Source organism: Gadus macrocephalus, chromosome 12, assembly GCF_031168955.1.
Source record: "Gadus macrocephalus chromosome 12, ASM3116895v1".
Taxonomy (NCBI): Eukaryota; Metazoa; Chordata; class Actinopteri; order Gadiformes; family Gadidae; genus Gadus; species Gadus macrocephalus.
In genome coordinates this window covers 20,150,965-20,174,576 of record NC_082393.1, presented here as the reverse complement: position 1 = coordinate 20,174,576, position 23,612 = coordinate 20,150,965, and the positions used below count along the sequence as shown (strand labels likewise).

General features: G+C 43.3%; 2 protein-coding genes across 6 annotated transcripts in view; both read right to left on the bottom strand.

The window, feature by feature from the left end:
* The window catches only part of ect2 (epithelial cell transforming 2), a 39,023-nt gene extending 38,343 nt beyond the window's left edge, over positions 1–680 (bottom strand). For 3 of the 5 annotated variants that reach the window (XM_060066646.1, XM_060066648.1, XM_060066647.1), the window contains exon 1: positions 317–680. The gene's annotated coding sequence lies outside the window, so the exon portion shown is untranslated. The remainder of the gene's footprint in view (positions 1–316) is intronic. The other 2 variants (XM_060066649.1, XM_060066650.1) reach the window with 1 other exon arrangement.
* Positions 681–5,099: 4,419 nt separating this feature from the next.
* Positions 5,100–23,612, bottom strand: part of mcf2l2 (MCF.2 cell line derived transforming sequence-like 2) — a 95,499-nt gene continuing 76,986 nt past the window's right edge. The window contains 7 exon segments of the mRNA XM_060066780.1: positions 5,100–7,946; positions 9,281–9,354; positions 16,538–16,653; positions 17,714–17,823; positions 18,913–19,023; positions 19,662–19,733; positions 21,120–21,227. Of these exon segments, the coding sequence (XP_059922763.1) occupies positions 7,858–7,946; positions 9,281–9,354; positions 16,538–16,653; positions 17,714–17,823; positions 18,913–19,023; positions 19,662–19,733; positions 21,120–21,227 (680 nt within the window). The 3' untranslated portion in view covers positions 5,100–7,857.

Sequence of the window (23,612 nt, the reverse complement as noted above, 5' to 3'; positions counted from 1 at the left end):
TTTTTTTTATTATTGAGTGCAATGGTATTTCGTTGACGTCACAAACTTTGGTCAACTCATTGAATTCAAGTTGACGTTTTATGATTTCTAGAGACAGACGTGTAGATGATGTCGATATTTAGAGGTTAGGATGTTTGAATCCAGAACCAAGGCCTTCATTTAGCCGTTTCAACGTCTGATGCTGAAGTATTGTAACATTAAATGTGTTTTAATATGAGCACAGCCTCCCCACCATCTTGGCTAGTAGTGTTGACCTCCTATACAAACTTTAGCAAAAGCATGAACTCCAAGTTATTATGAATCAAGATTTACTCACCGTTTTCGTTATCGGCAGATAGTCAATTTCCAAAGTATGATTATACCTGTGCTAAACTGGGTGATCGACCAGTTTAGCAAGATACAGGCGAATGCTAGCCTGGTCCCAAGCTAATTAGCCAGCTATCGTTGTTACAAGCAAGGCAGGAGTTCAGTCCCCACAATTTTATCTTGAACGTTCCCCTTTCAAAATCAACAAAATCTGCTGATCTTAATCTAAACGTAAAACATGGTCCACCGAGAGCGATATAATATTGTTTTCAAAACAGGGCTACTTTTGTGTGTTGACAGCTGATGCATTGTAATCCATAGGGCATGTCTGCCTGCTGTTCGATCTGAATTCAAAAAGGAAGGCAAACATGAAGGGGGCACTGTGATTGGTCGGTGAGCGAAGAACGCCTCTCGCCGCAAGAGGGAGACGCGGATTGGTTCGTTTATTCAAATCATAATGCACGCTGTTGCCAAACAGAATCCAACCGGTCACTGATTCATTAAAGGCCACACGGGACGATTAAAATAGGATAACATTTCATCATTCCTCCAGAAGGGAAATTCGTATTTATCTACCTGTATATTACTGTAAAAGCATGATCTCTAAAATAACCGCAAATATTCATTTTTCCCAACATCACACATACGCACAAACACACACAGTATTGCATGGCCATGCACACAGCATCTGTTTTTTTTATTTATTTTTATTTTACACATTCTGACGAGTGGGTGGCATCTGCTTACTGTTCGTCCTCTCTCTCTCTCTCTCTCTCTCTCTCTCTCTCTCTCTCTCTCTCTCTCTCTCTCTCTCTCTCTCTCTCTCTCTCTCTCTCTCTCTCTCTCTCTCTCTCTCTCTCTCTCTCTCTCTCTCTCTCTCTCTCACTTCAACTTTATCTATTACCTCTTGGGGGGCTTCAGAGACCTTGTGGAACAAAGCTTTACCCAGACCTTATCTTCAGCTCTTTCTAGCGTTGTCCCATCCCTCCACACATACACATCCTTCTCACACACCCAGATCTCTTTTGCCTCACAGTCCCTTCACACACATAGCATGGTGGGGCAGAGCAGGGGACTTTGAAGCTCCTTTCTGAAAAGAGATACAGCAGAAATAGCTGAAGATATTAAACAAGGCCACTGCATTGGTCAGACCAATTGTATCTTTGAGATTGACTATTTAGAGTTAAGCTGGGGCAGCTAAAATTAAATGTTGTGAAATAAAGATGAAATGACGGTGGGCCTAATTATACGGTGAAAATATGATAAAATAATGTTTCACCAAGGGAATTAAAAAAAGTTGTCTACATATTCTAAAAATAAATATTATACAATGTCAGACAACATTTCCTAGGCAGAATATGACTTAACACCAGGTGTGGCTGTGTTGAGAGTATGTACAGTGGCTGGCCTGTCAACATGACGACTGCAGATGCTTAACTAAGTCATGAAGGTTAATATAGATATCACGAGACTGGAGCCTTCTTAGCATGTTTGACGCTTCCCCTAAAACCTAGGGTGGGTGTGAGTTGCTTCTCGAAAATAAATAGATTTTCATGCTGAGTTTGTAGAAGAAGTGCGATCAATCATTTTCATCGCAGTAATGTCAACACCTGATGGGTGATGGATGGCTTACTGACTGTGTAGTCTGAAAATATGTTTGTAGGTTTTATCAATGCGGGTATTCATATGCATTATTAAAGCTCACCGACAAATGTGTACGAACAAACCCATATACACACCCACATTACCTATGAAACAAATATACATTTGTGTAAACTGTAGATTAAAAGAAGCAATGTCATGGGGTGACCAATATGTGTATTATTCATAAACAGAAATGCTCCTCCCTTCCTGAAGGTACCTAGGTTGGTTTGAATTGTGTTTCTGTCAGCAACTCATATTTCTAGAAGAATGTATACGTTCTTGCACCTTTTAGAATTTTAAAACAACATAACAGTATAGCATAAAATAAAGTAAGATATTACCACATAACTAAATGTACTATCATGTAAAAAGTATTTTGAAGTCTGGGGTATTGAATAAACAACGAAGAATACTGCATTCATGACAACATAGAAACATTCTAATCGTCTCACTTTTGTTTTTCAGTGGACTAAAAGAACGGCATGAAAAAGAAAATTTAATGCCGTTCTTTAAACATCAACCATGATGTTGATCCATTTATGACTCCAATGTGAGGCGCGCCTAAGTTTCTCCCCGCCTTCTGCTGGCTTTGGAAAAGCAGCACCTCCCAGTCCCAAGTGACGAGAGGAGAGTGACGGCACCTCCTAACGGTCAGCCGACTGCTTAGAGCAGTGGGCAGAGGGCGTGACTTCAGAGGGTGTGTGTGTGTGTGTGTGGATGAAGTCCCAATCACTGGGAGCCTTGGGAGACCTTGAGGTTTCTTAACTTGTGACTTACAAGCGGCCTATGGAGAAGGATGAGGCCTGCAGCCGTGTTGGATTCATCGATCCATAATGAACCCTCCCTTACTCCCGCAAGGGACCCTGCTCAAGATCCCTATAAAACCTTCCCGAGTCCTGTTGTTATTTCAACTTTCAATAAGATGTATTGCTTGATTATAGCATGGTGTTGTGGTACAATAGATATTATCTCACAGGTCTTACATGCACACAAACGACCACACCCAGACAGAGAAGATAATGCTGTCAGAGTATCTTAATGGTATATAGTCGTTATAGTGTTCTACCATGCAGTTACTGTGTAGCTTTTTGTATTTATACAATTTATATATTTGTGTTAAAAGCATTACTCACCTCTACTTAGTGTATCACTATGATCAGATACATCCATTTATATATTATTTGCACCGATGCCCAAATCCTCTATCAGTTGGGGTCGTCTTCGATGCAGGCATTGATCTCTGAATCTCTCAGTTTAATAAAAATATTTTACTGTTGAGACGGTGGGAAACATAATAACCTAAATACAGTATAACTCACCTGTAAGGCAACTGTCAGATAGCACAGGGTTGGAGAGGGAGACTGGAATCTGCGCAGATTAGGATCAAATTGAGTGTATTAAATGCTTATTTTCCTATGAGTATAAATATAGTTCTATATAAGCCCAGCATATGATTTATATTGAACGTGGTCTTTTGTTCTGACTGTTTGTAACCTGCCTTCAATTGTCCTGTGTCGATGAAAAATCTATATGTCTACGTCATCGAAGGAACCAGAAAACCAAAACTTTTATCACACACAATCCACTCACTTCAAATGTAGATTTGATTCAGGGTCGGACACAAGCAGATCTCCAAAAATATGTCTTTTGCGTCACTGCGCTGCAGACAGAGAGAATACATTATACTGAGATCACCATTAACAAAGCCTTTCCTCTTGATGGAGCGGCGGAGTGGCTCCGTGGAATCTTAATGAAGACGCAGAGGCATGGCTCCATCCTAAACCTATATGCAGCCGCTGATCAACCACAAAGGAGCCAAACTACGCCGCAGCTCTGGGACCAAAAACCTCTGTGTATTGAGTTCTGGCACAATAAAGAACGGAGGTGGATAATTCCTTTTCTGACTAGCAACAAAGGTAAACAAACCAAAAAAAACAACCTTGACTATTCTCGTTTGCTTTTTGAGTTTTTTTTGTAATGCTGTCAAAACCAGGGCTTGGGTCTTTGAATCGAGGAATTCTCTAGGCTACTACTCTCTCTCTCACTCGCTCTCTCTATAAGGCAGATCTTAAGAATGTGCCAAAGTTTCCATTTGCCTGTCAAATTTCAAATTGCCTGACATTCTAGGTCCAGTGACCTGAAAGGAATGCAAACAGGATTGCTCCTCCAAGGAGTTAACGCTCAAAAGTAGGCCTGCCACTTTATTATGATTCTGAGGAGAGCTGAGATTTATAGACTGAAGACAGCAGCCCCCGGGGTGGTCCAGCAGACTTGACAAGTTGTAATTGTTTCTATATTATATGACACTATTTTGTTCTTCACAAATGTGTTTGATTATTGTGCAGTATAATATTGGGTCTGTTATTACCATATTATAATATTACTGGTGAGGATTAACCTTCAATATAACACTAAATATATCCATATTTAGGGACTCGAAAGAAGTATCCAATTCCAGGGATCTTGTTTATGCAAGCTTTAGGAATGAATGTCGGGGGAGATGGAATGAGATGGATACATTTAGTTTACCTGGCATGTGTTAACATCGTCTGAGTACTTAAGCCGTTGCCATGGAATGCTATTTGAGAAAGCCTGTCATTGGGCCAACCTGACTTGAGACGGTGTGTCGCAAAGGCCAGAAATATACCCCCAAAAATAAAAATAAACATATGAATTGTATTCATTAACTAATTTGAGTGTGAATGTATATTAAATGACAAAATAATCTATTGTTTAAATTATTTCAGTTCCTCAGTGGGGTAGGAGATTACAGTCTGTAACAATTGACTGTGCTCAGCACAGGAGTGGTCTACGTTACATTGCAACATAGGGAAGAATTCCATCAATAGATTTAACAGTTAAAGAGTGAAAATAGCATGTTTGAAATAGAGTTGATAGTGATGTTGTTATACTTAAGATATGAGTGAATCATTTATTGAATACAACACTTTTATCTTTTGTAAGGATGAAACATCAAATATCTTTCTAAAGGTCAAAACAGTCATGAAAAATGAATGAAAAACAGCTACCACTGAATATTTGATCACATAGGTTAAATTGTAATGCATTTGGTTTGAGCAAAGACAACAGACAGACATAAATTGCAAATGTCATGCGTGTACTGTTATAAGGAAATACAGAGTCTGTGATGTAATACCCATGACAATAATAGTTCTTTATACAGTTTCATTGATACATCTTATAACATATAGGAGTAAAATCACAACAGAATGCATGATACAGAATTCTTTACTTTACAAAGACTTTGAGTAAGACTCATTGAAGTTAAAATACAGAAAATATACAATATGTTCAATGCTTGTACTTTGCTACAGTCAAACCAAGTATTTGTTAATAGTATGAGACCTTGACAAGACTGCTACCCTCTGATACAGATAATAGCAATCCAAAATGAATTTGTGTTACACATTTGAAGAGTGACAAAATATGCAACAATGAACTATTTCTTATAAACATGATTTTAAATATCATCTTCCTCATCATGTAAATACATCCAAGGACCTCACCTATTCTTCAACATGATTTGGATGGCTTCTCAGTAGCAAAGGATGCAGATTTCTTCATTTAATAACAGCGTGTCGTTGTCAAAAGAGACACAAATACAGGAATACATTTAGACAGTTATCCAATGAACCATCTTAAAAACCTCTATTTGTCCTAGGAATCCTATATGTTGGATATACAATGAATATCCTATATTGAGTGCATTGCATGGATAGATGTGTGCCAAATCAGTATTTTACTAGGAGACACTAGAGTGTGGACATAAGCAGGGCTGACTATAGCCTGCCTTCCTGCGGTACTCAGACTTCCTGTTCATGTAAACAGGTCCAGCCTGAGGTGAGATACACCACCACTTCGGGGGAGCTTTAAGGAGTTTCAAGGTGAAAATACAATCAAGCTTGTCTCGGATGGAGAGTGTGTTTATGTCCATTAACCAGAAAGGGCGCACTGCTCTATCAGAGAAACTGAAATATATTTACATATTTCCTATCAATGTTGTTACCCCCCCCCCCCCCACGACAAAAACAAAAAAATACAGCCCACACAGAGCAAAGAAATACGAATATCTCTCTGAGTAATATTGCAGTATCACCATGGCAACAAACTGAATACCAATCTGAATAGCCAAGCCTTGAAGTATTGGTCTCTGGTGGCTGGTCGGTGAACATAGCGGTGTTGTGAAGCTGCCACACGACGTTGATCTCCAGGGGGTTGTGACCAAACACAGAGCACTTGAATGGACGGGTCTACTCCCGATAGCCTCCACCATGGAGCAATGCCAGCGTGGGAAACATATGGGCAACAGTTGATGCTAATATTAACACTTTCCACAGAACCAGATTCTATTACTGATATTTTGGTCAGCGCCCGATATTGTCTCATACTTCATTTCAGATGGAAAACAACAGGGCCTGGGCGCGTTTGGTTCCTTCCATCACCAAATGTGCAAAAAGACATTGAAAGGTTGTTGAAAAAAATTAGCAAAGGTAATCATATAGGAAGGAAAAGCTTTTACATGGTCAATTTGGCATTGCATTGTATCCCCTCTCCCAGTCACTGATAATAACCAACTAAAATGGCATTTAATATAAGTGTGGGTTTTTCTCCATCAAGCCTCAATCAACCCACCAGCAGGTAACCTCCAGTAGCAGTGTCAGAGGGACAAGGAGGACCTCTCCTGGCTCTGGCTAATCCAATAGCAATAAGCCTGGCGGATGGGAAGGACATTGGGTTCAATTAGTACATTCAGTTGTGATGGTAGGTGTACTGAAGTATTCAGTTAAAAAGGGATGACTAGATTGTGGACAGGAGCTTGTGTTAAATCCTCATTATCAGCTCAACATGGTGCAAAACAGATGGATAAGACAAGCAACAACGATAGTATTAGTGAAATAATAACACTTGCTACTGCTTAGGCTTTAAATCCCTATTAGTCCTATCATTAAAAGACAAAGCAATATCAAGCGACTGCTGCAAGGCAGACCACCAGAGCAACTGCAAGTATTCTAGCACGGGTTTTTCTTTTGCCCAACAACCATCTGCATTATTTATGAAAGTCAACCAATATCTGGTAGCCAGTTTGCTATACTGTTGCAACACTCACAAAACAAGAGTGTAAAAATGTGACATGTTGTCTTGTGCATCATTCGTCTCATTCTTAGTTTTTAGTTTTTGTTTGAAAGTCCAATTATCCTGTCAACAATGTTGCAGATGAGTTCCAAATGGGACCGGGGTCATGCATTCGGCTTCAATAAGGCGAGCAGTCAGAGCTGCAAATGATGTACAGCATCTTCTCTAAACCTGTGTCTTGTTACCACTTGCCCCATGTATACGTGTGTCGCGAGGACCTCAAAGCCCCTAAGTAGCGAAAGCAGTGCAGCACAAAGGCAGGGAGACGCATGCACTCTCAAATAATGCTAGGCCTTTTCTTTTTTCAGTGCAATTCAGGACTAACAAGAGAATGTCTAGAAAAAGTGAATTCAACTTATGTCTTTCTTAAATGTCTCATGGGATTTGACAGTTTAAAAACAGTACAAAAAACCATAATCCCCTGCACGTTTTGTTTCTCCATAAGCGTGTAACATGAGATAATGCTTGTTTTTAGGGTTTTGATTTGGTTTCATTGCAGGCCGGAGCTTTGCACCCCTATTCGCCCGAAAAGTTCAGTGTTCAATGAATCAAACGTAATAAAAAACCACAAAACAAAATCAAAAGTCTCGGGAGATCCATAGTTAGGAGAAATGATGAAAATAACTGTGTCCAGCAGTAAGAATAACAATTTGTAAAAACTATCCAGCAGCTTGCCATCCCAACATGGACTCTCGATTTGCATCGTCATGGCCATGGTCTGGGTCATCATCATCATCATATTTTAGTGGCCAATCAGCTGTCCTGAGAGACGTCACCCCAGGTACTTGCTTCGTTATCATCCGAGTCAGACAGCGCCGCTGTGCACAGGTCACTGAAGATATCTGGAAATAAAATGAACAGCTGAGTCAGCACCGACACACAGACACACCCACACACACCCACGCAATCCAAATACACAAATAAGTTGCAAGTTTGCACCGAAAACTTAGCAGAGTATGGAGAGTGCCAAGCCAATGAGGTTCATCAAGGCATTCTGGGTATCCTGTGGCATTCAAACACAGCGCTTCAGGGAAAGGCCTGCGAGGCTACGGCACGCAACGTCGATAAAACAGAGCAGACCCAACAAAGCGGCTTCAATCAGAGCGGAATATGAAAGGGCCTTTAACGACCAGACTTATCGACATCTGCATCGATATCAGTCGGCAGAGAGAATACAGATTTACAAGCGGAGGGTGATATGGTGGTTAAAACCAAATGGCACAGATGCATGGGAGGATATGCGCAGACAATTCCCAGTCAGACAATATCTTGCATGCCAGGGTTGAGCGCAAGGCATGGTCTGTCTTCTTTCATCACCAGTAGAGTGTAACCAAACACCAAACCCTGGACAGACACGGTCTCTGGTGAAACACAGGGTACTGTAATCTTTTTAATGAAATGGTATTGTTATTCGTTATTGATTTGTGCCATCATGCGTTTGCTATTTTCCCTGTGGTTTTATTTTAGTGTTTGGTTACCCTTTAACCGAGCCAGCTCCTCAGACGGTGAGCTAGCACGTTGACGAATGATGGTGGAGGGGGTTGGAGTTTGTGAGGGAGTGTTGCTATGGGGTGACGAGCAGACGGAAAAACAGGGAGAAAAGAAGAGAGTTTTTCAAAAACTCAAAAGTAAGCAAGCTTCTTTCACTTTAAAAATAGACCAGCCTTTTTGAATTGGTTGCTTCAAGAGGAGATTGGAGGCAGAGGGGAACAGATTTTTGGGAGGGGTCCCTGGATTTGTTTCAATCGATGTTGTCATGCAGTGCCTACAGGCCAACTGTAAGTTCTCCCAGAAACCCTGCTCAAATACAGCCGACGGCACGACTCCCCCCCCCCCCCTTCCCCCCCAAACCCCGCTGAGTAACAGAAAAGAGCGGGAATCTGTGGGCTGCGGGGAATACAGGGTGCTGGAAGTCAAGCTTTTTGCTAGCTGCTAGCTGCTCAAAGGGGCTGGGTCGGTAAGGAAAGGGGGGGGGGGGGGGGGGGGATGTATCAGGAAGGAGTGAAGAGGTGAGCGAGTGAGGAATGAGTTGCGTCGCTGCCATCGAGCCAGGGAGCTGTAAAGCGAGCCGTTGAGTGCGAGGAGGGGGGGGGGGGGTTTAGGAGCAAGGCTGAGGTGCATGGTGAGTGAGTGAGTTTCGCCGGTGGATAGAAACGATGATAATAGCGTGATGGACCTCCTTCCGCTGCCGACTGCAGGATGCTGGCCGGGACCAGCCCCGTCTCCTCTGTTAGAAGCTTCTTGACTAGCCTAGAACGACGTGAAATGCACATTGGATGCCAGGCTTGCCAGGCGGGTGTGTTGTGACGGACAACACACACGCTTCGACCTCAGGGTGCGGTTTGCTGCCAACTAAATGTTGAAATCCCTCAGCCGTTGGTTTGTTGATGCTGATGCTGCTAATGGGCACAATGGTGCGATAGAAAACTGGTTCTGACTCTATTTGACAGTGAACCAGGTAAATAGGCCTTTAATGCAGTATAAGGGCTGCGGCAAACACAGGTGTATCTCATGACATTTATTATTGGCCCTGCCATGCCCACAGACCGATAATTACCTGAATGAGCTACACCTGTGTTACCCATACTGTAACACCTCTGTGGTAAAGGCCTATAGTTTGGCTTAGATCATACAAAAGGACCAAGACCTTGGCCCTGATGATCTGTTGTATTCGTTATGCTGTGTAGACTGATTGTTTGCCCTTGTTTGGCTATATTATGCCATTGAAGCTTCCAGGGAAGGTTTTTATAAGGTTATCACATGAGGATGTGCCTTATGTAGGGTGTGTCCCTGTTGTTTGTTCACACATGATGTATCAATACATTCCGTCAATCAGGAGACACATTTGACTGGAAGGAAAGCAGTTTTAAGTCGAACCTAACCAAAGGAACATCTCAATTTATTTATTGCTACCAATATGTGTACAGGAGAAAAACATAGCTGATTTGGGGTTATTTCGTTCAAGATTCAGAAAGAACGATTTTCTTCATGTTTTTCTTCTTCTTCCCCACTGCCCTCAGACTCCTTAACAACAGATAGGAGTCTGTTGTTATTGTTATTATTCTACCTCAGCCCCCCACTGTTTACATTTTGCTCATGCACTACGGCACACGATTTGCACCATTCCGTTTTATTCAATTTATTTTAGCTTAAATTTATTATTTAATCTAGTTGCTGCTCTTCTATTTATCTTACTAATTGTATATTCTATATTGTTGCAGCTTTTTTCTATTTTATTTGTATATTGTATATTGCATATTTTTTATATTTCTTTCTTGGCATTCACTCAAAAAAGGAAGAATTTCATTGTATGACTGAGAACGTATTTCTTATTATGCATATGACAATAAACACTTTGAATTGAATTGAATTTTTAGATGGCAGCAAACTCACAGATTATAAGCATAACAAACAAGCACTCACACACACACGCGCCCGCGCCCGCGCCCGCACACACACACACACACACACACACACACACACACACACACACACACACACACACACACACACACACCATTTCGGTGGTGACAAGAATTAAACATTTTCACAAGATGCATTTCACTGTTAGCAAAAGACCTTCATGGCATGGTTGATAGAATTGTGATGTATTGCGTGCATTAGAAAACAAAAACATCCAGGTTTTTATCAGAGAGATTTCGACGAAGCTCAGATTGTTGACAAACATGAGAATAATTTACGTCTTGCCGAGTTCTAATTGTGCTTGTCTGACTCACTCAGGAAAAATGCAATGAGCATGTCCTCTGAGGAGGCCAAAATAGACAATATGGCGGCCTATTAACACGTACTGAAAAAAAAAAGTACCAACAATTAGAGGTTAGAGTTTGGGGACGTGATTCGGGTGAGAAGACATAAACAACGAGCGCTAGCATACTTCACAGCTGTCCGTCTTTTTATCACCAACAACCAAGCTGAGGAACATCACAGACACAAACACGCTGCATTGCATTCTGTCCGACTATAAATGACATCAACTTGTTACATTTTCCTCCCAAAAAGGCATTTGCTATTTTAGATGCAAGATTTAAGGGCATAATCCTCCCTCATTCCTCTCAAGTTGTACATTCAATTTGTCCAAAAAACTGTACTCTTAAAATAATGATATAAAAACAGTAAAAGGAAAAACTCTCAGGAGATTGGATAGAGTGATGAGCATGAGCACTTTGGAAAAGATAGGAGATTTTATTTTTTTAAGGCGTCTCAAATATTCATGAGCAGATGAAACAAAGAGTGAAAAAGGAGCAGATTCCAAACTGTTTTTAAGGATGGCTTCTTATCTTCCAGGCGGATCAGTCACTGAAAAAACAGGGCAAGAGAACTCACTTGAAAACCCCCAAAAGTAAACTTCTGAAATTAATCTCTCTCTCTCTCTCTCTCTCTCTCTCTCTCTCTCTCTCTCTCTCTCTCTCTCTCTCTCTCTCTCTCTCTCTCTCTCTCTCTCTCTCTCTCTCCCTCCCTCTCTCTCTCTCTCTCCCTCTCTCTCCCTCCCTCCCCCTCTCTCTCCCTCCCCCTCTCCCTCTCCCGCTCTCTCTCCCTTGCCGGTCACCATTAATTCAAGCCATTGATTTGTTAACAAGGCAGTATTAACTTTTCAAGGCAGAGGGAGTGGTAATCCGATGGATAGATCAGATGGAGGAAAGGGAGAGGGGATGGAGAGAGAGCAGGAGAGAGGGGAGGAGAGCTAAACTAATCATGGTGTTTCCAAGCACTAGAACCTGGGCGCAGATAGGACTGAGAAATAGAAAAGACCATATGGAAGTACAAAGGGAATTATGATTTCCTACTTGTATATTCACTGGTTTTCTTAAATTTGAAGTTGGGAGGGAGGGGTTGTAAGGGGGGGTTGTTATCGACCTTAAGTCAATCGTGTTCAAGGTGGACACACACACACACACACACACACACACACACACACACACCTAACACACACACACACACACACACACACACACACACACACACACACACACACACACACACACACACACACACACACACACACACACACACACACACACACACACACACACACACACACACACACACACACAACCTCAGTAGCTATATTTGATTCAATTAATTCAATTTGCAGCACAGTTAAAAGTAGGACAGACTCATTAATTATGTAACAATAAAGGTGTAAAACTAAACACCCCTAGAGAATGAAAACTCAGCTACCTTGCCTTTGGTTTTTTCGACCATTAAATAAAATGAATAGCATATTTGATATACATTTTACATTTTCTTTAGACAACATGACATATCCCATAGGGATGTAGTCTTGCTCACGTGAGAGAGCAGTTAATATAATCCACCCATTCAATCTGCTAAAGGAATAGAAGGAACCAATCGACTACATGAGGTCGCGGATTTAAGTAAATGTTGCTTTAGACTGTAATATGACATGTATGTATGCATGTTTTACGTCTGCTAAGCTAGAAAAATCGAACTCCAAGCCAGGGGGAGTTTTCGTACCCACCGAGAACGCCCCTCAAAAAGTGTGTGAAACACCAAGTTTGCGTTCAAACTTTACTTCAGTAATAGTGTGACGTCAGACTGCAGTGCAGTGGCCGGTGCTAAAATGCAGAAGTCGCGACTCCAGGCTACTTGCAAAGCTACTCGGGGTAGTGAATTTGGCGACACACGCGCAAAGCGGTTGATCGATCGCAACAGAGTGGTTGTGCTAACCAATCACAGGAGACTGGGCTACTCGGGAGGGGGGGCTTAAAGCTTCATGATACAAATCCGAAAGTTTTTGAAAGATGCTGAAATTGGTTTTGCAGAAATTAACAGTGTGAGAATAATAAGGGGTATTTTAAACATACAGGCATGTAACCCTATTATAGTAGTACCCCCAAATGCAACCCTAAAAAACACTAACCCTAAAAAAGCATGATATGGGATCTTTAAGATATCTTAAATTTCAGACCGCACACAGTTGTAAAGTCTTGCGAATGAATAATAGAAAAAGCTGAAAATAGGATTTAGCCCAAATATCTCAATCCTTTCTGTTTTTATTGTATCTGTAACCGTAGCTTTCAAATGAAAAGTGACAGTAAATACAAGAAAAATATGACCGCAAGCGGTGATTAACGGGGTCCGAGCAAAATTAAAAGTCAAGAACACACTAATGGAAGATATATAATTATAACATATAATTGTCACATTTAAGGAAAGATGTTCCACTTATAAACCTGAACTGCAGCCTCATTCACACGGTCAAAATGTCTATCGATAAGCTGCTTGGTCCCCTATTTTCTGTAACATTCAGCAATTAAAGAAACAAGTGATGCTGGAAAAAAGATTATGGAGTAAATTTAGTGCCAATTTTTTTTGATGTGAAAACATAAATTATAAATTCACAACTGTATTCACAAATGCACAGACAATGCTGTCTCTTACGACAGACTTTGTTGTGGTTACAGATCTGCGTTTTTGCATTTGTCGATCTGATCTTATGGATACCAATAAACTGCTGTGGAGACACCAATGTTTATGGCACTATTTCTAATCAATGGTCTTATCAATTAGAGACATTCTAATCAATGGCCACCATTTGTATGGCAAGCAACGTCGCATTTTTCAAGAGGCAGTAAGGAACAACCGCAGCATTGACCTGCATGGGGCTGTCCCTGAGATCGTGAGCTGCGTGCTTGGATTGAAATGGTTTGAAATAACATTGTGTGTACGTATATGTGTGTACATGTGTGTTTGGTTATTCTGCGCTATTTGAACCGTTTCAATGTCTCTGTTAACTGCTTTGTCATGCAAATGGAAGATGGTCTTCCACTTTTTCCATCCACAATTCAAATCAAGCAGGACCGCTAATTCAACCACTTGTGCAATGGACCAATCACACGTTGATTCTAGCCCGGGGAGTCCCCATACACTACGAATCACACACTGTGCACTCAAAACAAAAGATGTGGAAACCATTTATAGAGCATGTTTATCTTCATATTCTTTAAACTCTACCACCTAATTCAATTAGCCAATATTGGTGACAGATAGGGGTTGCTAATCCTTCAGTGGATTACATTTTTGGATTATTTAATTTAGTATTTCTTATTTATATACTTTTTTTTATATACTATATACTTTTTTTAAAACAAAGAAACATGAAAATAAATATGGCCATGTGCTGAAACTGAGCTATTAATCAAAATAATAAGTAAATCGCACCATGCATGAAGAAAAACGCTCCCTAAATATCCCTTGGGCGCACACAAAAAGCAAGCACACACCCTTTGTGTACAGAGCTAAACTCAGCTGTATAACTGTTTAACATTTCTTGTGTGTGTGTGTCTTCTAGGAAAAAATCGCATTGCATTATGTTCCGATGACTATCAGAGCGTTGAGCTCTGGAGCGTTGAGCTCTGGAGCGTTGAGCTCTGGAGCGTTGAGCTCTGGAGCGTTGAGCTCTGGAGCGTTGAGCTCTGGAGCGTTGAGCTCTGGAGCGTTCATGAAGTTAGGCTCTGTTTGAAACTTCAACATGTCCCAATCTCTGTCCCTTTGACGGCACCGACGCCCGTGTTTTCATCCTCTGGGCAAATGACCCGTGAATCTCCTACATTTCTACCCCAATCCAAAGAGGACGATGCAAAGGGCTTGTGCATTTTGAAAATAAATAAACAAATCCCAATGCGGGGCTTCGGGGTAGTGGCTTGAGCAGTGTACTGGAGACATTTCAAGTGTCTTACGTAGCTCACTTAAGATCAGCTGTAAACGTCAACATGTGCACTTGCTGTCGTTCTCCCTGGAGGCAGTTTTTAATTCCTTTCAACGGGAACGCGTATCTTTTGCTCCATTTGTTTTTACACATCATCAGTTTTTTTTTGGAGCTGGGTAACATTCCGTGAAATTAATAACACTATATAGGGAGGCATAATGAGTCAAACAGCATGTCTTAATGGACGACTCAATCAAAAATAAAAATACTTTAGTTAGATAAGATTCCACAGATCTCATCTAACCAAACTTTGTAAGTTGTGGCTGTTGAAAACCACAGACAAAATACAACACACAATCAAGGGCACTCCCTCTAATGAACAAAGGTGAGGCAAACTAACAACCAATTGAATGGATTCCAATGGTTATCTGAGTCATATTCATTATCATGTTTTATTTGACAAAGTCCCTGAGCAAGACACCTTGTTGTCTTGCAGGGTTGACACCGCAGTATGTGTGCCAATGTGTGTGTGAATGGCTGGATGTTACATAATATTGTTAGGCGCTTTGAATGATGGTTAGAAAAGCGCTACATAAATGCAAGTCATATAATATTTACTTACCATTACCATAGCATTATCATTCCATGAGTTTTTCTGAATAAAAAACAAATGGTATTCTAGGAATATCAGGGACAGAAAGGTGAACACTACCACTTCATGTTAGTTCTACAAGCTGTAGCACAACAAACCACATTGTGTAAGAATATATTAGAGCAAATTGCTATGTTTGTTGGAACAACAGCGTTTCATTTAATCTATTGAAGAGGATGATGGCGTCTGCAGATATAACCTGTGTTAGCTTAAAAATGAATGAGAACACTACTAAATAGTAGAATGTCCAAAGATGTTGTTCCCCTTGACACTAAACTATCAGTAAAATAAAAGTGCTACCGATTTGAAAAAAACATACAATACCAAGTCAAAATCTGAGTATATTCCCAGTGTATTCACAGGCTACCTTTTTTTTCACTTTTTTATTTCTTTAAATAAGGTGTGTATGAATCTATTTATATTGGTCTACAAACTAATGACCTGAATCCTCTAAAACAAAGCTGGAATAAATCACTACACGCAGTTGATACGAAGCCAAGTGTGGCCCTGGCATGAGAGAAAGGGAAGGACATTAATAATACATGTGTTCAGCTGGGAGTGCTTGGCCAAAAATATGCTATTCCCCTGGGACACTCGGAACCCAGATAGGTAGCGGCGCCGCAAATGGGCCGCGAAACGGGGGGACTTAAACTGTACTTATTAACCGTATTGAGGGCATGTGTAACAAATTAAACACCTAATGCGTCCTGACCTCAAAGTAAGTCTCGGCGCATAAACATAGCGCTGTTATTATTTTTAAATTGCTCAAATGGGATGGGGATGTGATGTTCTCATGGAAGGCAATAAGTAACACCGTTCCTTTACTCGTTCCCTCCGCGGGAACACAGCGGCGGGTTCAGAGATCGCACCTCGTGTGTCCCCCCCCCTCTCTCTTGGAACACAATGTAGTTAGACGGAAAGGTGTGAGATTGTTTGTTTCCAAATCCCCCAGCCTATGTAGGGAGAGTGAGGAGGGGGTGAGGCGAGGAGAGGTGAGGTGAGGTGCGGTGCGGGTTTGCGGATGTCCAGGCCGAGGTGGTGGGTGAGGGGTGGGACAAAAGCTGATTGGACGAGCGATAGGGCGGACTCACCAGTGTCCGTTCTCCGCCTCCTCGAGGAACTGCACCAGGTCACCTGACTCCAGGGACAGGTCCTTGGCGGCACACGACTCGTAGGTCAGCTGCACCCGGAAACGCACGCTGTCGCTCTACCAGAGAGAGGGAGATAAACAGACTTGTTTACTCATACGGACATTGTGTGTGTGTGTGTGTGTGTGTGTGTGTGTGTGTGTGTGTGTGTGTGTGTGTGTGTGTGTGTGTGTGTGTGTGTGTGTGTGTGTGTGTGTGTGTGTGTGTGTGTGTGTGTGTGTGTGTGTGTGTGTGTGTGGGGGGGGTAATTTTGTGGACATATAAGAGCCAGCTTATCCCCGCTCAGCATGCGCTGCTGTGGATGGTGTCAAAGAGGAGAAGTGTGTGTGTGTTTTTTGCACTTGAGTACATGGATGTGTGCATGGATGGTGTGTTTGGGTGCGTGTATGTGTATGTGAGAGCGTTTGCATGCATGTGTGTGTGTGTCTGGAGATGTTCTTGAAATGAACACCTCAACACATTTTTCCCCTGTGCTATGATTCTGAGCTCTCTCCCATGTGGGGATTATGACAGAGCTTGACACCGTCAAGAGCGCCTGCAGAGGTTTAATCCTTTCTCTCTCTCTCTTTGTCGTCCCTCTCTCTCTCTCTGTCTGTCTCTCTCTCTCTCTCTGTCGCTCTCTCTCTCTGCATTTCTCCCTGTCGCACTCTCTCTCTTCCTGTCTCCATCTCTGTCTCTGTGTTACTCCCTGTCTCTCTCTTTCTCTATGTATATCTATATATATTTATCGCCCAGTGTGTCTCTCCATCGGCCTCTCTCTCTCTCATCTGTGATCATTTGTTTCCTAAATGTCAAGTCGTCATCGTGAGCCTCTAATGAGACGTAGCAACAGGAAGTAATTAAGCAATAAAGGCTTCCTGTCTTTGAGTGGGGCAGAGCGAGGGAGGGGGAAAAAAAAGTAGAGAGAGGGATGAGAGTGGAATTAAAATGAAAAACAGATTAGTGGATGATGTGAGGAGTGCACTTGAGGGAAGGCGAGCGATAGAGGAACACGGCGGAACAGAGGGGAAGCAGATGGACGATTCATCCCCCTCCAACAGACGCTCTCGGCGACAGGCAGAGGAAGGCAGAGAGATGAAAAAAATAAAAAATACCTGGAACAAATGAACGGGCACCTACATTTTTGTTGCTGCCTTCCTCTTCGGAGGAATTGGACAGCTCCTCAGCGCTGGAGGGGATGGGCTCGAAGTCCTCGTTGTCCGTGGACCGAAGGCACTTCTGGTTCCAGCCTAAGGGGACACACACGGAAAACACAGGCCGTGGTGAGCTGCCAGGCAGGCACACGCACGCACTCACACACACACACACACCGCCTGCAGGCACCGCCGCCGCCCCCTAAGCCTCCATCAGCGTCTCCCGGTGGTAAATGGGAATGTCTGTTTGTGATCGTTTTGAGGCTTGGTTATGGTTCCACGTCGACGCAACGCAAGGGGGTTTACGGACCCATTACGTCCTTGCGGACCCTCTTTGCGGACCCTCTTTGCGGACCCTCCTTGCGTCCACCCCAAGGGCCTGACGTGCGGCACAAAAATGTTAACCTTGAGTCAAGGTGACGCAGCAGCGAGGGCTGTGATTGGTCCGCTCACTAAAACCCCAAGCAGAACCAAAACAGGTTCACGACTGCGTCAAAGCGTCTGCGTGGTCGTTGGGTCGACGTGGAACCATAACTGAGACTTTAGGTGTGCTGCAGCTAGCGTATCACACGTTATCATACGGGCAGACTAATGATTAGGTGACCTCATCTGATCACCTTTACCGGCATGTACCTGGACCGAGCAAATTGTGTGCATAAATAATCATGTGTGCATAGTGGTAAGGAACAGTTCATATACTCATATACACAATTGAACACAATTGAATCTGCATGCAAACATAACCTATGGATCTATTTTGGAGAATGCATTGCAGTGCAAACCATAAAGAATATGGAGAAAATGAACAACAACTGCAAAAAAACATTTTTCAATGCAAAATGATGGACAAAGGACAATGCCAACCCTTCAGCAACTTAAAAACACCACAATTAAAAAAACGATAACAATAACCCCTCAAAGTGAACAGCGCACAAGGACAAAGGGAAAGAAATGATGGGAGAAATATTAACAAACAGCGTTGAACAACACAAAAGAATGGGCCAGGACCCGACACGCCTTTCAGCAACTTAAGAACACCCCATTTAAAAACAATGAAGCTATCTCTAAAAAGCAAACAATGGAGGAAAATAAAGGGCTCAACAATGGCAAAGGAGAATGGAGACGTTGATGGACAGACACACAGCGTCGTGGGCGGGAGCCTCTCTCGCTGCGAGGCCCCGTTACCTGGCTGGGAGGTGGACCTGGGCACCGGGACGGTGTGGCAGTGCGACTTGGTGTCGGCGCCGATGACGCTCTGACGCTTCCGGAGGACGCCGATAGTGCCACGCAGCGTGTCTGTGAGAGAGGCCAACACGCCTGTTTATCCCACCGGCCCCGCTTAGTCATCTCTGGGGCAAAACGGCGGACTCGCCCACTCACGGCAGCGGCTCCACCCAAACAATGAATCACACTTGACTTGGGGTGTCGGTGAATAACGAAAATAGACGCACGAAACGGAACTGCTTCATTGTGGTTCATTTGGACACAACAAAAACAAACAAGGAAGCCACTTCACTGTCGTCACATAACAGCCACCAAACCAAATCGATGAAATAGCCTAATTCTCATGCACCGACTTCACCGGGAGCTGACAAGGATGCAGGCCGCAATAAACAGTCCTAAGACACACACTGATATACAGGTCCGGAACAACAACAGGCACGGGTGCATTCAAAGTGTTCAAGCAAACAACGATAATCAGGCTCATTGCAGATAAACAGGCTACATTCATGTGGAATAAACACGCACGTGCACACATAAACACACAAACGCACACACAGAGACATCGAAAGGTGGAGACTTCCAGAGATAAACCGATCGATTTCTTTCTCGACACAATCAGGCAAAGATGAAAAAAACTAAACTAAACCACAACAAGGACGGAAGTGGCCAGCAGCATGCATTGAGCTGGCGCCTCTGGCAGGCAGCTGTACCTTCGTAACCAAACGGGGTGGGATCGCTCTTTATCTCATGTCTCTTGTTCTTTATGCCAGCTGAGAGCGGACCTGCACAAGGGATTAAGGAGTTTCAGAGGTTGATACAGATGTTGGATTAGATTAATCAAAGCCACAATGTGCACGGTGCACAAAGAAATACATGCGGTAAAAGATTGTCGTGTTGTGATATTGCTGCCTGAAATATGTATTGGTAGAGAAGGATCTGCATGGTCAAAGTAACAATTATCCAAGACAGGAAAAAAAATGCTAAATCAAATCGACTCCAACCAAGTGTAATCTCGTCTAGTCTCAAATTGTATTGATTATTACTTAATTTGCTCCTTAAAGGAGAGAAGATGCCAGATCACAACTTGATGAGCTACAGCTCTGCACCTCTCAAATCAACGAGAAAGAGGTGGTTGACCAGCGAGATACATTGTGTTCAAAACTCTCCTCTTGTTGGTGGGTGTTATTAAAATCTGCTTCTCTTTTATCACATTCGTGAAGAGGGAAGGGGAAAATGATAATGGAAGAGTTCAAGAAAATATGCTTTTTTATGTATATTATACATTTATTTCTTATGGTGCCACCCACCACCTTTGGTTAAAATGAACTTTACATCTACACTCCTGATGCAAATTGGACTTATTGCAGTTGTGCCTGCTTTGAATGTCATCCCCACGTTCTAAATGTCATCGTATCAAAATCCCTATTTTCTAAACTCATTTCTATTGAACAGAAAGCGTAAGTATATTATTTTCTTTTTCAGTGTCGGTTTTGGCGATGGAGCCTTGATATGCCTTATGCTTATCATTTTTAAGAGACGAAGGCAATGGTGGAACTGTTCTGAGAAAGCAGCGTTGGATTGGTACGATTCTGGATCGACATTATCTTCCGTATAGCCCTCAACAAAATTTGCTGGGACAATATGGCCATGGCGTCTCACATTACATTAAAGGTCATGTAAAGATCCAGAACATTTCCCTCGTAGGTGACCTGGGAGTAACGGCGGAAAAAATAACCTCCAGCAAACAGCTTCAGGGGCGACCATAAGGAATAAGAGCAGAGAAACAGATATAGATCTTTCCATCGACAGACAGAGAGAGAGGGAGAGAGAGAGCGAGAGAGAGAGCAAGAGCGACAGAGAGAGGGAGACTCGGAGAGAGAGGGAGAAAATGAGCGCAAGAGAGTTAGAGTGCAAGAGAGAAAGAGATAGAGAGACAAAAACAGGGAGAGATGGAGAAAAAGAGAGACAAAGCGAACCAGAGAAAGCGAGGGAGAGAGAGAGAGAAAGAGAGTCAGAGAGAGAGAGAGTGAGAGCAAGCGAGCAAGTGGGGGAGAATGAGAGATAGTGAGAGCGAGGAAGAGAGAAAGAGGAAGAGAGAGAGACGGAGGGAGAGAGAGAGAGAGAGAGAGAGAGACGTGAACATCTTGAAGGGTCGATGAAAGGTATACCTTTTGTGCGTCGAGCGGCAAAGGAGGAGGAGGTGGAGGAGCAAGAGGAGGCAAGGGAAGAGGCGAGGGAGAAGCGGCGAGGGGCTTCCATTTCCTTGGAGGCGGGCTCTATAGCATGGCGAGGGGGGCGGGGGGTTCGAAGCCAGACAGACAGACAGACAGACAGAGGGACGGTGGGGGGGATACGACAGCACAGAAACAGAGGGAGAGACCACATTAGCAGAAACAGAGGCAGACATTATTGTCATGAGAGACTGTCGTTAGAGTGAGAGAGAAATCATGGGGAAAGTAAAGTACAGACAAACGTGACCCCAGAATAGAGGAAAAAGTTGAGACGGGCAGCGATCATCACAGGGGAGGAAGGGAGTGACAAAAGCAAAAAAAAAGTGTCTGACACAGAAGGGATGGAATGATGGAGCAACAGAGGAAAATAAATAGGATGAAGCAGAGCAGAGCGGGGGAGGGCAGGCGTGGGCCGCGTGACAGAGCGAGCCAAGAGACACGCAACGGTCAGGGCAGGACGAGAAACAAGACAGATCTCATTATCAACCTCTCCCAAGCCATCCTGTTGCACACGTCAATGTGAACACACTCACACACACGCACACACACGCCCACCAAGGACAATACTCTACACACACACACACACACAAAATGCAATACAATACTCTACACACACACACACATACACACACACCATAGACAATTCTCTGCATACACACACACACACACACACACACACACGCACACACACACACACACTAAAGATCATACTCTATATACACACACACACACACACACACACACACACCTAAGACAATACTCTCCACACACACACACACACACACACACACACACATACACACACACACACACCAGCATTCTCACAAAGACAATTAGCCTCTTCAAAACATAACAAGGAAAGCTAGTCACCTTATGTGCACCCCAAATGACAGGGTGTGCGGAAATGAATTAATAACCATGAAAAGAGCACGCTAAGACGCATGCATGATGTCATAGGTGTTGTGTTGCATTACCTTCGTGCTCAAGCCCCCTATAATAAGTGCTCAAGCCCCCTATAATAAGCGGTGTAAGCGACATAGTGGTGGTTTATGTATGAGCGGTGGCTTGCCCTAAAGATAGTATCAGGTAATACTGTGAGGACATATTGAGCGTGACAGAATGATGCCTGGCACACAGCGCCACTACACATAATGTGTTTGTCTTTTCTTTCCCATTATGTTCCTAAGCAACTATGTGTGTCCGCTTCTGCATGCGTGCGTGTGCATGTACGCGTGTGTACGCGTTTGAGCATGTGCGTGTGTATGTCTGTGTGTTCTCCGGGAGTAATGCCCAGCAAATAGACGAGACGGGAGTGAGGGCCACATGATGAAGACGGATGGAAGACAAAGTGAGAGGAGCGGCATGTCTCTCCCTAAATCATTACAGTGGTTTGCTTCCTTCCTTCCGTCCTCGCTTAGAGTTCCCCTCGAGTCTCGTCTGCGGGTGGCACGTCTTATTTTTCCTCTCCTCCCTATCCGTCTGTCCATCCTCTTAGCGTTACGCTCACTTGTACTCATCGCTTATCGAACGGCACCGCGTTAGGAAGTAACGTAGCGGTCCGGTCGGGCAATGGCTCCACCTTTAACCAAATACTCCCGTCATCTATGCTTATTTCCACGGGGGTCATGTTGACGCACGTTCTGACCTTCATCTAAACATCACAGAAAAATTCCCTTTTCATTCATGGGGGTGGTAGGGAAGGCGGGGAGGGGGGTTGAACGTCTTTCTCTGGATGCACCACCTGCGTTTGGTTGGATCTGAGCACAGAGTGAGGCTAAAATCTTGAAAGGGAAATCTCGGGTGGTGTCTTGTAGCTTTCTGAGCAGCTTAATGCACTCGCTACAGGTAAGTAAGGTGAGACCTGGGAATCAAGGCATCCGCATACAAAAAATTGCATTTAAATTCTCTCTCTAAATGTCAAGACGGTGGGACTATTAGAGAGCTGGCATTCTGAACGCGAATCTCTCTCTCTCTCTCTCTCTCTCTCTCTCTCTCTCTCTCTCTCTCTCTCTCTCTCTCTCTCTCTCTCTCTCTCTCTCTCTCTCTCTCTCTCTCTCTCTCTCTCTCTCTCTCTCTCTCTCTCTCTCTCTCTCTCTCTCTCTCTCTCTCTCTCTCCCTCCCCACTATACATCTTATTTTGTGCCGGTTCTCTCCTCTCGTCCACTGGCCTCTGTAGCCATGGTTTCCCTTTTCCTTCGTCTTGCCCTCATGTCAGAAATAAAATGTTAAGGACAAAAAAAAGGTTTTGGCACTATTACGATGGGGGGGGAGGGGGGGGTCATAGAGCAAATATCTGCGGTGCGTAGATAATGTGGGCTCCAGAGCTAGGAGGCGAAAGGAGAGGAGAAGAGCCATCACAGGTGTGGCAGACGGCCAGTTGTCACGGAAGCACACAAGATGCACTGTAACTCTGGGACACGAATCACCTTT